The 17,370-nt window shown below is 37.5% G+C and overlaps 1 protein-coding gene across 1 annotated transcript in view; it reads left to right on the top strand.

Moving 5' to 3' along the window:
• Positions 1 to 17,370, top strand: part of trappc9 (trafficking protein particle complex subunit 9) — an 845,084-nt gene that overhangs the window by 75,711 nt on the left and 752,003 nt on the right. Inside the window, exons 10-11 of the mRNA XM_028818061.2 lie at positions 1,136 to 1,262; positions 3,810 to 3,955. Coding sequence (XP_028673894.2) covers positions 1,136 to 1,262; positions 3,810 to 3,955 — 273 coding nt within the window. The remainder of the gene's footprint in view (positions 1 to 1,135; positions 1,263 to 3,809; positions 3,956 to 17,370) is intronic.

Raw genomic sequence — 17,370 nt, 5'->3', positions numbered from 1 at the left:
AAGCATTTCCAGTAACTATCTAAAAGTCTCTGACATTGATTGAGAAAGAGTTTTCTCTCCTCCTACATTCTTTTATCTGTGCAATGCTTGAGGGGTGTTTTGCGTTCACAGCCTGTTACATACCTCACCACAGCGTCTCAATGGGATTCAAATTTGTGTTTTGACTTTGACACTCCAGAACCCTACATTTGTTTCTTTTCAGCCAATCCTTTGCGGATTTACTGGTATGTTTAGGGCCATTGTTATGTTGCAGGGCCCATATTCAGTTGAGCTTCAATCTTCTAACACAGGGGTAGGCAACGTCGGTCCTGGAGTGCCACAGTATGTGCAGGTTTTTGTTCCAACCCAGTTCCTTAACGAGAACTCAATTATTGCTGATGAAGCACATATTGCTTAAGTGACATTTTAATGCTTCATTTTAGTGGTCTCGCTTATTAAGGTTCTCCAACCTTAATTGCTTATTTCAATCTTAAACTGCTGCATTCAGTGTTTTAATTGCTCCTTATTAGCAATAAGATGTAAAACAGGGGTAGGCAATGTCGGTCCTGGTGAGCCGCAGTGGCTACAGGTTTTCATTCAACCCAATTGCTTAATTAGAAACCAATCATTGCCAATCTCAGACCTTATTTAATTTTATGGCTTGTTAGTCTGTGCAATGTAAGGCTTTTATATCGTAGATTTTTTTCCTTTCCAAGGATATCATCCAAATGATTTGAAGCCTAAAACAGATCATTTTCAGTCTGTCACATTTTTCTATTAAGTGTTTTATTAAATCAAACCGTGCATGATGAACACACACAGATGTAATTGGAAAAAAGCTAGCTGGAGAACTGCTGGCTGCTTTGTCTTTTACATCTTATTGCTAATAAGGAGCAATTAAAACACTGAATGCAGCAGTTTAAGATTGAAATAAGCAATTAAGGTTGGAGAACCTTAACGAGCGAGACCACTAAAATGAAGCATTAAAGTGTCACTTAAGCAATATGTGCTTCATCAGCAATACTTGAGTTCTCGTTAAGGAACTGGGTTGGAACAAAAACCTGCACATACTGTGGCACTCCAGGACAGACGTTGCCTACCCCTGGTATAACCGGTTCTTACATTTTTATATTTCAAAATTTTCTTTCCTTTAAAGAAAAAAAAGAAGTTACTCAGAGCTTGGAAAACTACACCTCAAAATGTCCGGGTGGCATGGAAACTATCACTCTTCCTGATGGGTTGAAGTTGCTACCAGTGCCATTTACAAAGTTGCCAATTGTAAGGTATGTCATGTTTTTATTTTCTAATGTTTATTATTTGTGCAAGAATTATTATTTGCTATTTTATTAATATATTTAGTTAGCAATTTTTACTGATGAATGTTATATTAAGTTAAAGATTTAACTGAATACAACTTAATGATTTAATTTTTATACAGTTCCATATTTGTTGATACTAGGACCATAAACATTTATATACAGAGGTGTCTCAAGTTCAGTCCTGGAGAACAGAGGTTAACAATGGTTTATTTTATTTTATTTTATTTTATTTTTAATGCCTTGCAGACAAATACCTGATCCTATTTTGGATTAAAATCTTCTTTATTAGGCTACTTCAATATATGGATGCAGATTTAATATACCGTATATACTCGTGTTTAAGCTCTCCCATGTATAAGTCAGGGCTTGATTTTACCATGTAATTTCCAGTAATTTATACTGTTGGTTGTGGAAAACTCATGCAATTGGTCCAAGAGATTATGACATACTAACGCCCACCTGGGACAGTAACCATGGAGCACACTGCCTTTTTTTTTCGTATGTATTGTGCCTATGTGACCACACAGTAATACCCAAACTATTCCGAAGCGACGTTTGCACTGTTTTGTGTTTTTTTTTGCATATCACATCCTCATACACCTTTATTGTAAGTGCATCCCTTATCTACGATGGACCGTTTTATCAGAAGAAAATACAAAAGTGATTTTAAATTAAAAGTTGTTGAAGTGGCGAAAGAAATTGGTAAATGTGCTGCTGCAACAAAATTCGATGTGTCTGAGAAGCTGGTGCGAGATTAGAGGAAGCAAGAAGATGTAAAAAAAAAAAAAATTGTCTCGTATTTTTGAACAGGCATACAGTATAAGTCGGGGTCTGATTTTATGATCGACTTTTCGGGTTTCAAGACCCAACTTATATGCGAGTATATATGGTATTTATTTTCTACCCTGTTTATTTAGTTGGAGGACAGTGATCTTCTTGGAGATTAAGTACAAAGCAGAAACTGATCTTTGAGCCTTTTGCAAGTCACACTAATTCATAAAACTATATTTTCTTACACTGGTCATTTTTGGGATTAAAGATTAACCTAACCTGTAAGTTTTTGTGATGTTCAAGAAAAAAAAAAATGCAGTATCTGGACATGCTGATGTAAAATCTTCTTGTCTAATACTGATTTAAAGGTCATTAGTATTATTATTATTTTAAAGAAGGTAATTTATAATAAACCCTCAGTAGTCTCTTAATTGTTCATTTGCTTCTTTGTAAGAGAATTTCCATTTTAGAAACAGTTCAGGTAGAATGTGTTTACTTGTTTTTCAATGGCATATTTATTATAAAACACTGTAAAAACAATTTTGAATCAAGCTCTTACCTTGATACCTTTTGAGTAAACAAAACAGACACAATTGAGACATGCATAACTAGTAACTCAATAGTCAGTTAGATCATGGCTTTAATTAAAAGAAAGATGAAGGGAAATCGGCTAATGTTGACTTATTGGTTTCTAGGAATACTTGTAGCCACTATTGGCCTTCCAGTTGTGGAAACTGACACACCTGATATGGATTATCTAGGAGCAGTGTGCCCTTTTCACCCCAACAAAGTTAAAATGAGATAAACCTCATAAAAAAACAAAGACAAAAACATGGTGCATATTTATGATTTATATTTTCCTATAAATCCAAGCTTCCAGCTAATCAATTTTGTATATGTCACATGTCATTTCTGAGTCTTCGCTATTTCCAGTTTCTCTGTTTATTTCATATAGAATGCTCTTCTTTACTTTTTGACTTTTTTTTTGGATCCTTATACAGTGTATTCTGAAAAATGCTCACGGTTATTATCTGAAATGAATTAATGGCTTTTACTTAATTCTCTGTATACTGTATTTTAAGTTACATATTTGTACACATATTTATGAAAATATATGTCAAATTCTGTTTAAAAGACCATCAGTATCTTTCTTGTATAAATTTATAAAATGAATGTTTTTGTTAGCAGTTCTGTTGTGTAGTAGTAGAACTTATAAATATGTTTCCCCTTTAATTGAGCCTAATGAACTAATAAGCACCAGGGGTTAAGGTGAACACAATGACGTGCATAGAGACTTACTTTTATGTATTAGTTGTGTCTTTATGTTCTGTCTGTTGGGTTTCAGTTGTATTGCTAAATTCTGTAATTTTGTTCTACATTTCCCTTTTATGTATTTGTTGAACTAGAATCATTAGCATTTTTCCATAATGAGGAACATTATTTTTTAATGACCAATATATTTTCATATTCTGTGCCAACTAACTTCCTAGAAAGTTACATATTTTTAGGATGTGTTTGTTTCTATTAAACTAATCATGGTGCTGTAGAGTATTGATGTCTTGCATGTTTATTAGCAGATACAAGTAAAAATTTCACTGTTGTCTGTACACTTGACCCTATAAACTTATAGTACTTGCAAAGTGTGACTGATTTTTGCACAGGACATGCTTTTGGGCTTCTTGCTCTGCCATGTTTAAAAATATAAGGAGAAAACAATCATTACTTTTTTTGTATTTACAGATCAGTTAAGCTTTTGAATCTGCCTCTTGGTTTGCGGCCACATAAGGTGAAGAGCTTGCTGGGCCAGAGTTTAGCTACCAAAAGTCCTTTTATTTATTCCCCAATTATTGTGCATAATCGTGGAGAGGAGCGTGGGAAGAAAATTGGTAAGTATCTTGTTTAATTTGCTTAAGTTTAATTTTATCATTTTCATATTCATCGTGACAAAACGGGAGCCAAACGAATAATACAATTCTTCTTCTTCTTCTTTCGGCTACTGCGGTTGGGGGTTGCCATAGCGGATTATCTTCTTCCATATCTTCCTGTCTTCTGCATCTTGCTCAGTTGCATCCACCACCTGCATGTCCTCTCTCGCCATATCCATAAACCTTCTCTTAAACCTTCCTCTTTTCCTCTTGCCTGGCAGCTCTATCCTTAACATCCTTTTCCAAAAATACTCAGCATCTCTCCTCTGCACATGTCCAAACCAACATAATCTCACCTCTCTGACTTTATCTCCCAACTGTCCCAACTTGAGCTGACCCTCTAATATACTCATTTTTAATCCTGTCCATCCTCATCACATCTAGTGCAAATCTTAACATCTTTAATTCTGCCACCTCCAGCTCTGTCTCCTGCTTTCTGGTCAGTGCCACCGTCTCTAACCCATATAATAAAGCTGGTCTCACTACTGTCCTGTAGACCTTCCCTTTCACTCTTGCTGATACCTGTCTGTCACAAATCACTTCTGACACTCTTCTCCACCCATTCCACCCTGCCTGCACTCTTTTTTACCTCTCTTCCACAATCCCCATTACTCTGAATTGTTGATCCCAAGTATTTAAACTCATCCACCTTTACCAATTCTACTCCCTGCATCCTCACCATTCTACTGACCTCCCTCTCATTCACAAACATATATTCTGTCTTGTTCTTACTGACCTTCATTCCTCTCCTCTGTAGAGCAAACCTCCAACTCTCCAGGGTCTCCTCGACCTGCTCCTTACTCTCGCTACAGATCACAATGTCATCAGCAAACATCATAGTTCAAGGGGACTCCTGTCTAATTTCGTCTGTCAACCTGTCCATCACTATTGCAAATAAGAAAGGGCTCAGAGCCGATTCCTGATGTAATCACATCTCCACGTTGAATGCATTCATCACTCCTACTGAAGTTTTCAACACTGTCACACTTCCCTCATACATATCCTGTACAACTCTTTCATACTTCTCTGCTATTCCCAACTTCCTCATACAATACCACAACTCCTCTCGAGGCACTCTGTTATATGCTTTCTCCAGGTTCACAAAGACGCAATGCAAATCTTTCTGGGCTTCTCTATACTTCTCCATCAACACCCACAGAGCAAACAGTGCATCTGTGGTGCTCTTTCCTGGCCTGAAACCATACTTCTGCTCACTAATCACCACCTCCCTTCTTAACCTAGCTGCCACTACTGTTTTCCATAACTTCATGCTGTGGCTCATCAATTTTATCCCCCTGTAGTTACTACAGCTCTGCACATCCCCCTTATTCTTAAATATCGGCACTAGTACACTTCTTCTCCACCCGTCAGGCATCCCCTCACTTTCCAAGATTCCATTAAACAAACTGCTTAAAAAACTCCACTGCCATCTCTCCTAAGCACCTCCATGCTTCCACGGGTATGTCATCTGGACCAATGGCCTTTCCATTCTTCAACCTTTTCATAGCTGTCCTTAGTTCCTCCTTGCTAATCCGTTGTACTTCCTGATTTACTGTCTCCACATCATCCAACCTTCTCTCTGTCTCATTCTCTTCATTCATCATCATCTGAAAGTACTCTTTCCATCTGCTCAACATACCCTCCTCATTTGTGAGTATGTTTCCATCTTTGTCCTTTATCACCCTAACCTGCTGCACATCTTTCCCAGCTCGGTTCCTCTGTCTTGCCAATCAGTACAGGTCCTTTTCTCCCTCCTTAGTGCTCAATTTCCACATGCACCCTGTTGGCAAATGAATACATTAATTAATTAATTAATTAATTAAATTGCAGTAAATTATGAAATTTAATTAGTGTTGATTCTACATATTTGATGTTGTTCCTTACATGCTATTCATTTCAGCATTACTCATTGTCAATCTGTTGATCTATCGATAACTTTATTTCTCTGAACACTTTCTTAGCCTAGTACCACTGAGGTTAACATATTCAGTTTTGTTGTAATCCATTATATAAAGAAGCATGGGTTTGGATTTCTTTATTTGATTATAAAGCATTCCAACATCTCTAACCTTAGTTTACAAATTTTCAAAAACTCACCCAGAGAATGATACTGCCACATGGTTGTGGTCCTAAAACATCTAACTAACTAGAGCTGTAAAAGCACACATTGTAAAAAATATAGTATAAATCAAGAGGTGTGCATAATTTTGGCCTGTTTTCACTTTATGAACAGTCATGGAGGTAATGACCAGTGTCAGATTATATTCTTTGTACGGTTTAAGTGTTTTGTTTGCATTTCATACAAGAAACACAAAAATGCACGAACAAATATGAGCTAATTTGTAGTTCGTTTCTTAAGTCTCTACTCTTAATGATTCAACACAATTAACTGTTTCAAATTTTGATTATCTACAAAAAACACCAAAACTCAAAAAAAAAAAAAAAAAAAAAAAAAAAAAAAAAAAGCTACTAAATGGAGGTTGGGGCTAGTAAATTTAGGACACATGGTTGTACTGTGTAGTAACTATGGTTACTACATCTGAAAGCATCATCCTGTTTTGCAACTTTATCACTGTTAAGTTTATCATATACACTTTTCATAGTTTATTTGTTGTGAATTTGTATAAATATAACATGCTTCTCAATTTGTCAAGTGTACTTTACATGCTCTTCTTTCTTTCTCTTATTTTATTTGTATTATCTGTTTTATTTGTATTTTATATTATTAATCAGCATATATACATTTTACTGCATTGTGACTTTTTTGCCAAGTGGAAAGTCTTTTGATGGTACATGCCATTTATAACTGTGGAAAATAAAATTTGACTGATTAATTATAGTACATCTAATTGGTACATAAAAAATAAAAGTAAAGACTGCTTAATACAGGAGGCTTGAAAAAAGTGTCATATTGATCTTTTCAGTCTTGGCATTTTAATGACCCAAGCACTTAACTTTCCTAGACAAACACAAGACAAGATATAATTTAACAATTCATGCACTGCTAACCTATGTGATTTCACAAAGTTATCATTGCTGACCTAGTCAAATATGTCACATCTGATAATGATAACATATAATAACAAAAGCATATAATAAGTGACTTGGGTTTTGTTTTTTCAAAATAAGTTGCTTTTATAGCACAAATACATGTAGCACATTTGTTTAACTTTGAAAATTCTTTGACATATGTTCTTAAAAATTGGGGTATTTAGCAGACATCCTGCTTTTTGGTAGAAATTTAAGAGTGGGTTTTCTGACATGATGTTTTAATACCCAATAGATGAAAGTGGCGTCTGCATTAAACTATGCAAGTAAACAATGCTTGTTGTCACTGGGGTTCAGAAACTCTACAATCACATTTCCTACGTGCTCTTAGGAAAGTTATTGGACCTTTTTTGGCTTTTCTAGCCACTATATATCAATTATTTTAGACTGTTTCAGTCAGGTCACTGTATCTTTTTCTTGAGCTTAATAATTCATTAATGTTTTGATTTTTTTCTGTTAAATTGACATTTTCAAAATTTGTTAATTTTGCATTCGTTTTTCTGCTAGTGCAATCTATTAGACAGAACTGTGAACTTATTTATTAAAATTTATTAAAAACTCTGCAATAAACCAAGGCAGGCTGCACTGATGATTCTCATACAAGCCATTCTGAAAATTTAAATCAGAAAAATTCATGCTAAAGATTATTTAAATAAGTGTTCAAAAAATGACAATTGTAGCCATTGAAATCTTTATTTAATACTTTGCATCTATTACCTGACGATACTGCAAACTGATTGGTGATTCTCATGCAAACCATTCTGAAAATTTAAACGAGAGAAATTCATGCTAAAGATTGTTTAAATAAGTGCTCAAATAAATTACAATTGTAGCCATTGAAATCTTTATTTTAAATACTTTGTATCTTTTACCTGATGATAGTACAAACTGATAAGTATTGCTTTAAACTCTGCATCTTTATTGATTTGAACGTTGTATCCTTTACTCTTTTAGAACCCCTACCCCATTTTAGAACCCCTACCCCACCAAAAGTAACATTGCTAGATATAGATATATCTTTATTTAATTGATATTGTGTCACATGATCTTAACATTTTTTGTCATTTGTAAAATATAAACAAACATTTAAGAGTTACAAGAAACATTGTATCTTTCATAAAAATTATGGAAATTCAAAACTATCTTACAATTTTTTGCTGTAAACTTTAGTTGTGTGGAAGTAGACTGAAAATAAATATATTGTAGATATATTAAAACAAAATTTTTTTGCTGGTCTTACTGGATGAAAACAAAACACCACTGTCTCCTGTTAATTGAAGTTGGTCCATTATTTTAAAATAACATTTTCATGGTAGTTGAGCCACATTTGTAATTGTTTACAGGTTTCAATTTTAAATGATTCTTTATATTTAAGGGTGTTAGAGTTCTGAGTTTACAAAGTAAGAAAATAAGTAAATTTCAGCCAGTCAGTCATTGTCCAACGCGCTATATCCCAACACAGGGTCATGGGGGTCTGCTGGAGCCAATCCCAGCCAGCACAGGATGCAAGGCAGGAACAAACCCCACGCAGGGCCCCAGTCCACCGCAGGACACACACACTCACACACCAAGCACACACTAGGGAAAATTTAGGACCGCCAATGCACCTAACCTGCATGTCTTTGGACTGTGGAAGGAAACCGGAGCAACCGGAGGAAACCCATGCAGACACGGGGAGAACATGCAAACTCCATGCAGGGAGGACCCGGGAAGTGAACCCAGGTCTCCTAACTGTGAGGCAGCAGTGCTACCCACTGCACCACAGTGCTGCCACAAAGTAAATTTCATTTGTATAAATATGAATAATAATATAGACATGAGTAACTCAATAGTTAGAGGTCAAAAAGATTATTTTAGAGGTAGTTAGATTTGGATATAGTAGTTAACTTGCTGTCTTTTTCTTGCTTACTATACATTTTTCTCCATATTTATCCATCTATGTTTTGTTTTACATTTTTAATGTATAAACTTAAAAGGGACATGTTTTAAAAAGAGACTGTCTGCAGAGTTCCTGGTGGTGAATAATTTAAACACAGTCAAATTTTATTAAAAAAAAAAAAAAAAAAAAAGTTTCATGATCAGAAGTGCTGATGGTTGCTGAAATTACAAGCTCTCCCAGCAGAGGCAGTAAACTCTGTTAACTCAGTTAAGGGAATTGCATTTTACATTGAGCAGTGAGTGTTGCAAGCCATCACAATTCATTGAGAGTTAGTAAATAGTATTAGGCAGATGGCTAGGGCTATGAAAACCCACTTTTATTTGTGCTTGAAAGTAAAGTAGATGGAAATGTAATTCCGTAAGGTAAAATAATAAAGAAAAGTGTTCCAAGCTTTTGAGTGGATTTTTTTTCTACTTGATTATCTTCTTTAAAGATATAAAAGCTAGGAGAGAAGTACAGTTGGCATGCTAAAATGAAACACTTGAAACACTTTTGTCTGATACCTTTTTTTCCTTATTTTCTAAATCGTTCAGTCTGTCAGTGCTGTTCTGACTTAACCTATTGCATTTATAGACTTTTAAAGTTTCTATGTTCATAGTAATTCATGAACCACAACCGATCAATTTATGCTAAGTAAAACATCAGTTTTCAGACTACTAACTTTGAGAAGTTTTTTTCCTATTAGTGTCTTCAGAAAGAATTCATTATTTTAAATTTCATTCATTATAACCTTGTATGCTTTAAAACCACATGTTCTTCTGTTCTTCCATCCAGTTTATGCAGTACCTGCTCTTCTAGGTTGGGGTCATGAAGTCTAAAAATCATTTCATCTCTAAAATGGTCTAATGCCTCTTGCAGTTGGCTGCTGTTTTGTAATGGGCTGTTTTCTTAGCATGTTGTATGAAAATCTCTCTATTATTAAAAAAAAAATCTTGGGAGAGAGACTAGATAGAGAGATCTTCTTGGAAGACAATTTGACGTCCCACAAGAGACACTTTAACGTTACGCGAGACAAGGCAGTGAGACAACATTTAAAAGAAGTTCATGGACATCTAACCTAGCAGTTGTTGGAATGCTTTTGGCAGACATACTTCATGTGCTCCCAGCTCTTAAAACAACAACAAGCGACAAGCAGAGCACACAGCTCGCCAGCAGCAGCAGCAAACCAGTAGATAATCCAAAAGCTTTTCCTTAGTGTGTGTTCAGCCCCGCCCCCCCCTTCACAACGCGAGCGGCAGAGACGCGAAGTGGCAAAAGTACAACTGTTGTACAGGCTTTTAACACTAGAATTACCAAAGCTTATGAGAAAACTTGTAATTCCGGCCCACCTTAAATCTGCTCGCACCTCTCCATTCAGCGTCTTTTGTGTTGTAAATGTGTCGATAATCCCAAGCAGCAAGCAGCCTGCTATAACATCCCCCCTCCCCGCACCGCCAGAGAAACTGCAAAAACCTCTCCCAACTGTTTGTCCCTTGTTTATCAGGGAGTCAGGCAGAGCTGCATAGGCTAAAAAAATATATCGTTATTTGGAACACATGCATTTCACGTGTGTTCCATGTCTACAAAGATCTATGTAAGTGTAGGATGACAGAAATGTTGAATGCATACCTAAAAGACAAATGTTTTCCATGTTTTAGTACTAACAACAAAATGTAGACATGAAGTGTATAATGTGTGAAGACTGAAGTCCAAATATCAAATAGGCACTTTCACAAAAGTTACAAGTGCAGAAAAAGAACCCGCGTTAGGGTGCGACATTGACACTTCTTTGATATGACCGCTTTAGTGGCGCACGATATTAACTGTTGACTGGTAATCAAAACTTCACGGGTTCGACCCCGGACGAGTCTGTTTTGAGAAGTGAGCTACTCTTATTCTTACTATTTTAGAATAAAGCATACGTTTCAGTCTGTAACAGCCGGTGTAAATTTATGATACTTGGAAAGGTTAGCATTTTTTTATTCAGTTTTATGCTCTGTCATGTTCACACTCGCCCTGATCTGACACTGCTGTTGTCAAATAAAGACGAGCTATAACAGAGGTGAACACAGATCGGAGAAAGAGAACATAAGCCTTCCCCGCGAGAAACATCCTCTCACATATAAGAACGCAGCTGCACCAGGCGTAAAGGCGAAAGATGGCACCGTTTGGATACAGGACGAAGTCCGGCGTCATCATGCCAGTCAGTCTGCTCCACACCTGTCCTTCAAAGAAACAGCACAGCTTACAGAGCTCGCCAACGTATCGTGCAAACTCCTGTTTGTGATTATGTTTTGTGATGGTCTTTACATAAGAAGCATTTATGTGCTACTTATATAAAAGCCAGGTCGAACGTTAACTACTTCGATGTATTTACTTATCTTCCTACAGCATAAAGTCACAAGTAGACTGCAGAGCTTCCTCTGTTTGATCGAGAAGGGCACGCTCACAAATTACATATGTAATGCCACGAAAAATGCCTGCTGAAACTTTAGTACGTGAGCAATGGTACGAGAATAGACTTTTTTTTTGGGCACATGCACCGTCCAGATCTAAACACTAGCGTGGAGAGTCGCTTGCGTACTGAAGAGGCTATAGCTGCAGGTGGAAGCTGCTGTCGCTGTACTTTGTATATAAGAGCCAGATCGAATGTTACTTACTTGTTTACCTTTATTTATTTACTTACTGCCTACAGCGTAAAGTCACAAGTAGACTGCAGAGCTTCCCGTGTACATATACAAAGTATAGCGACAGCAAAAGCGCGACATGCATTCTTTCTCCGATGTAGAACCGTCATCATCATCTGAGTTATATCAATATCTGTTATAGCGCGTCTATATGTGAAAACAGCAGTGTCAGATTGGGGGTGGGGGGGGGATCATGAACGCGACTGAGAGCATAAAACTGAATAAAAAAATGCTAACCTTTCCAAGTATCATAAATTTACACCGGCTGTTACAGACTGAAATGAAATGTATGTTTTTATTCTAAAATAGTAAGAATAAGAGCAGCTCGGTTCTCAAAACGGACTTGTCCGGGATCGAACCCGTGAAGTTTTGATTACCAGTCAACAGTTGATACTGTTGTGCCACCGAAGCAGTCATAGCAAACGCGTGTCAATGTCGCACCCTAACGCAGGTTCTTTTTCTGCAGTTATATTCTTGAATAAAAGCGCACTTGTTGTGTTATACTGTATTTGTACCTTTTGTGAAAGTGTTTATTTGATGTTTGGACTTCAGGCTTCACACATTATACACTTCATGTATACATTTTGTCAATTATTACTAAAACATGAAAAATGTTTCTGTTTTAACGATGTGTTTACTGTACATACAGTACTGTGCAAAAGTTTTAGGCAGGTGTGAAAAAATGCTGTAAACAAAGAATGCTTTCAGAAATATAAATAATGATTGTTTGTTGTTATCAATTTACAAAATGCAAAGTGAGCGAACAAAAGATAAATCTAAATCAAATCAATATTTGGTGTTACTACCTTTTGCCTTCAGGCCAGCATCAATTCTTATTGGTACACTTGCACAAAGTCAGGGATTTTGTAGGATTATATTCAGGTGTATGATCAACCAATTCTACCAGACAGGTGCTAATGATCATCAATGTCACACGTAGGTTGAAACACAGTCATTAACTGAAACAGAAACAGCTGTGTAGGAGGCTTAAAACTGGGTGAGGAACAGCCAAACTCTGCTACCAAGGTGAGGTTGTGGAAGACAGCTTCATGTCATGGCAAGATTGAGCACAGCAACAAGACACAAGGTAGTTATACTGCATCAGCAAGGTCTCTCCCAGACAAAGATTTCAAAGCAGACTGGGGTTTCAAGATGTGCTGTTCAAGCTCTTTTGAAGAAGCACAAAGAAACGGGCAACGTTGTGGATTGTAGACGCAGTGGTCGGCCAAGGGAACTTAGTGCAGCAGATGAAAGACATATCAAGCTTATTACCCTTCGAAATCGGAAGATGTCCAGCAGTACCATCAGCTCAGAACTGGCAGAAACCAGTGGGACCCAGGTACACCCATCTACTGTCTGGAGAAATCTGGCCAGAAGTGGTCTTCATGGAAGAGTTGCAGCCAAAAAGCCATACCTCCGACGTGGAAACAAGGCCAAGCGACTCAAGTATGCACGAAAACATAGGAACTGGGGTGCAGAAAAATGGCAGCAGGTGCTCTGTACTGATGAGTCAAAATTTGAAATATTTGGCTGTAGCAGAAGGCAGGAGAGCGGTACAATAATGAGTGTCTGCAGGCAACAGTGAAGCATGATGGAGGTTCCTTGAACGTTTGGGGCTGCATTTCTGCAAATGGAGTTGGAGATTTGGTCAGGATTAATGGTGTTCTCAATGCTGAGAAATACAGGCAGATACTTATCCATCATGCAATACCATCAGGGAGGTGTAAGATTGGCCCCAAATTTATTCTGAAGCAGGACCACAACCCCAAACATACAGCCAAAGTCATTAAGAACTATCTTCAGCGTAAAGAAGAACAAGAAGTCCTGGAAGTGATGGCATGGCCCCCACAGAACCCTGATCTCAACATCATCGAGTGTGTCTGGGATTACATGAAGAGACAGAAGGATGTGAGGAAGCCTACATCCACAGACGATCTGTGGTTAGTTCTCCAAGATGTTTGGAACAACCTACCAGCCGAGTTCCTTCCAAAACTGTTTGCAAGTGTACCTAGAAGAATTGATGCTGTTTTGAAGGCAAAGGGTGGTCACACCAAATATTGATTTGATTTAGATTTCTCTTTTGTTCATTCACTGCATTTTGTTGATTGATGAAAATAAATGATTAACACTTCCATTTTTGAAAGCATTCTTTGTTTGCAGCATTTTTTCACACCTGCCTAAAACTTTTGCACAGTACTGTAGATTGCTGTAGACATGGAACACACATGAAATGCATGTGTTCCAAATAACAATATAGTATGTATAAAAGGTGTCATTTTGCTGGAGTTCTCACTCTATACAACTCTAAGCAACTGACATGCAGGTAAACAGACTTGAGCTGAGAAAACTGTGTGGCGGTGGGGGGATGTGATAGCAGGCTGCTTGCTGCTTATCGACACATTTACAGGACAAAAGATGCTGAAGGAGAGGTGCGAAGCGATTTAAGGTGGGACGGATCTACGAGTTTTTTTGTAGGCTTTGGTAATTCTAGTGTTAAATGATCGACGCGCAGCGCAACAAGCACAGCTTGCCAGCAGCAGCAGCAACAAGCCAGCAGATGATCCGACGGCATCTCCTTAGCGTGTGTTCACCCGCCCCCCTTTCACAACACGAGCAGCTTTATATGTCCTGCAAGAAACATATTTAACCACGTCCGGGGCCGGAAATAAAGGACCAGTATCGTTTTTACAAAAGCTTTAAAGTAAAAGTGAAAATAATGCATATATAACAATTCCCATGAAAATAACAATCTCTTTAATTTGTATATCAGGTAAACCAAACCCGGGAGTGGAGCCTCCTAGTTAATAATAAATTATTTTTTCATAATGTGCATTTGGTTGTTTTTATGTTGTAATTCTGAGATTTGTTTTCCTTAACACCATATTCTGGGTTTATTCAGCAAACAATGCATCATATCTCGAAATCAGTGGAGTGGCACTTGAAAGATACATGCATACCTGTCAGAAATAAAGAGATCACAGCCAAAATATTACATTTTTGTCCATTGTACAGAAGATTACTTTTACTACCTTACATTTTCTTTTAAACATGTAAAATAATTCATTTTGTTTTATGATGGTATGATGAAGTATCATTTTGATATATTAAAAAATGTAAGGGTTAGATAGTACTTATAATGAAAGTGATGTTCATTCATGCATACATTTATTTTCTTTTTTAATGCAAAGTCACAAAGACCTGCAGCACCTGTAATTGAGTCTGGGTTTATCCATCGATCCATTTTTATGTACCTCTTATTTTAATTCAAATTTCTATGGTACTACCATTTGTTGTAACACATTTTAACAGGTTGTGAGTCCATCTCAGGTCACTGTCGCACACACAACCCCAAAGGCTCATGCTAGAACAATTTAAGAGTTGCCAGTTAGCCTAAAATGTCACTGAGATGAGAGAAGACTACTGGACAACCTGGAGGAAAACTTACACTAATTAAAGTAGAATTTATAAACTCCTTATAGAGAGTGACCAGGCTAGAATTCAAACCCAGTCCCCTAGAGCAGTGGTCCCTAACCTTTTTGACAGTGAGGACCACTTTATTAGATGCAAATTTTTCCACGGACCGGTCGGGGGGGGGGTGTGGGGGGGGGTGTGTGTGTGTGTGTCAGTTTTATACACAATTTACATAACATTTCTATTATTATTAAGTTATTAAGCAGTTTGCAACCCGAGATTTTTCTTCTTTTTTTGCATATAAGAAAGACATATGCTTTGCATTTGCCATTCCAACAGATTGCACATCACAAACATTAACACTGCTATCATTTTTTTCGTGTCTGCCGTTTCTATAGGAGGGTGACAATGAGTTAAATTCCAATGGATGTTTTTCAAATGTTGACAAGCAATAAGCAATACCTTTATCACTGAAAACCACAGAAAACAAAAACATCAAAAACAAAAAAAAAAACAGTATGAAGAAAGTTCGAAGAAAGAGATTTTTTTACAATGTTTCTGTTTGGGGATCGTTGTGTAAATGTGTACAACTGAACTGCGACCACAGATCTAACTGCTCTGTGGATGATTCATTCAAGCATTTCAAGGTCACTTCGTTGTAATGAAAGCATCTGCTGAATGTACTTCGTAGTAACAAGATTTCTGTAGACTCGTGTCATATGGGGAAACTGTCGGGACCATAAAAATACTTTGTTGTAATACTCTCTCACCTCGGTCTCTCTCCTCTCTCTGTGCCGCTGCAAAGCCCCGCCCGCCAAGCGTTCTGAAAAGTCTGAGTGAGTCTCCATTGCCGGCAGTTCAATCGCGGTTAGGCGGCTGCGGCCCGGTAATGGGTCGCAGACCGGTGCTTGGGGACCCCTGCCCTAGAGATGGTGCACAATAGCTTTAGCCACTGTGTTTCTTCTGCAGTTGTTTTAATGACTTCCTGGTAGAGTATCCCTTTTTCAGTTATTTGGAAATCACCTGTCATATTCTCATTACCATTAAAAAAAAAAATCCACCTTGCATCTGTCAGTTTGCTCCCTACTTGGTGATAACAAGATTTGAAAGGCTGATTCACTTGTACTTTCAAAAAGAAGTTTGTGGGGGTTCTTACCCACTGTATTTTGATAGATCTGGTCTGCACCAATTTTGAGAGTCCTAAATTAAGTTTCAGAATGATACTTGTAAATTTTTAAAGGTATTTCAGTATAAAGACAAATGCTGTTTCTGAACAGATAGCTGGATAGATTCAGAACCTTTACGGAAGAACCATTTCTACTGGTGATGCTGATACACCAGTCGATTATCTCATCTATATTGTTTACAATGTATGGAAATGACTGTAGTAGTGTGGATCCAGAGGCAGTTTAAATGCCTTGAACATATAGTGCATATGGATTCATCTCACTCCAAAGAGCTGCATCAAAATGAGGCGACAGCTTCTTGGAGTATCGTGGAATTAACTATTAGAATATAACATTTTGATCATGAAGGGCGGCAAGGTAGCGCAGTTAGAGGACTCGGGTCCTCCCTGCGTGGAGTTTGCATGTTCTCACTGTGTCTGCGTGGGTTTCCTCCCACAGTCCAAAGACATGCAGGTTAGGTGCATTGGCAATTCTAAATTGTCCCTAGTGTGTGCTTGGTGTGTGGGTGGGGGTTTGTGTGTGTGTGTGTGTGTGCGTGCCCTGTGGTGGGCTGGCGCCCTGCCTGGGGTTTGTTTCCTGCCTTGCGCCCTGTGTTGGCTGTGATTGGCTCCAGCAGACCCCCGTGACCCTGTAGTTATGATATAGCGGGTTGGATAATGGATGGATGGATTCTGATCATGAATAGTCACCCAAACTAGAGACTGATGACTGACTGGGGTTGTTGGCAAAAGAAATGTAAAGTAACTCTTGATTACAAACTTATTTTGAGTTCTAATAGTGAGTTAATATCTTCAAAGTGTCAGCAGTGTCATTCTTGGGAATTTTAACAGATCTTCAGTTAAATCATCTCATATTCGAAAAGTGCTATGTATTAATTATCAGATCTGTTTTAACATTAATAGCAGAGAAAAGCCAAGCAAAATAACACCTTTTATTGGCTAACTAAAAAGATTACAATATGCAAGCTTTCGAGGCAACTCAGGCACATCTTGCCTGAAGAAGGGGCCTGAGTTGCCTCGAAAGCTTGCATATTGTAATCTTTTTAGTTAGCCAATAAAAGGTGTCATTTTGCTTGGCTTTTCTCTACATTCATAATGGCTAACACGGTACAACACCCTAGTACTA

Source organism: Erpetoichthys calabaricus, chromosome 13, assembly GCF_900747795.2.
Source record: "Erpetoichthys calabaricus chromosome 13, fErpCal1.3, whole genome shotgun sequence".
Taxonomy (NCBI): Eukaryota; Metazoa; Chordata; class Cladistia; order Polypteriformes; family Polypteridae; genus Erpetoichthys; species Erpetoichthys calabaricus.
Note: the sequence above shows the minus strand (reverse complement) of the source record. Positions and strands in the feature narration are given on the sequence as shown.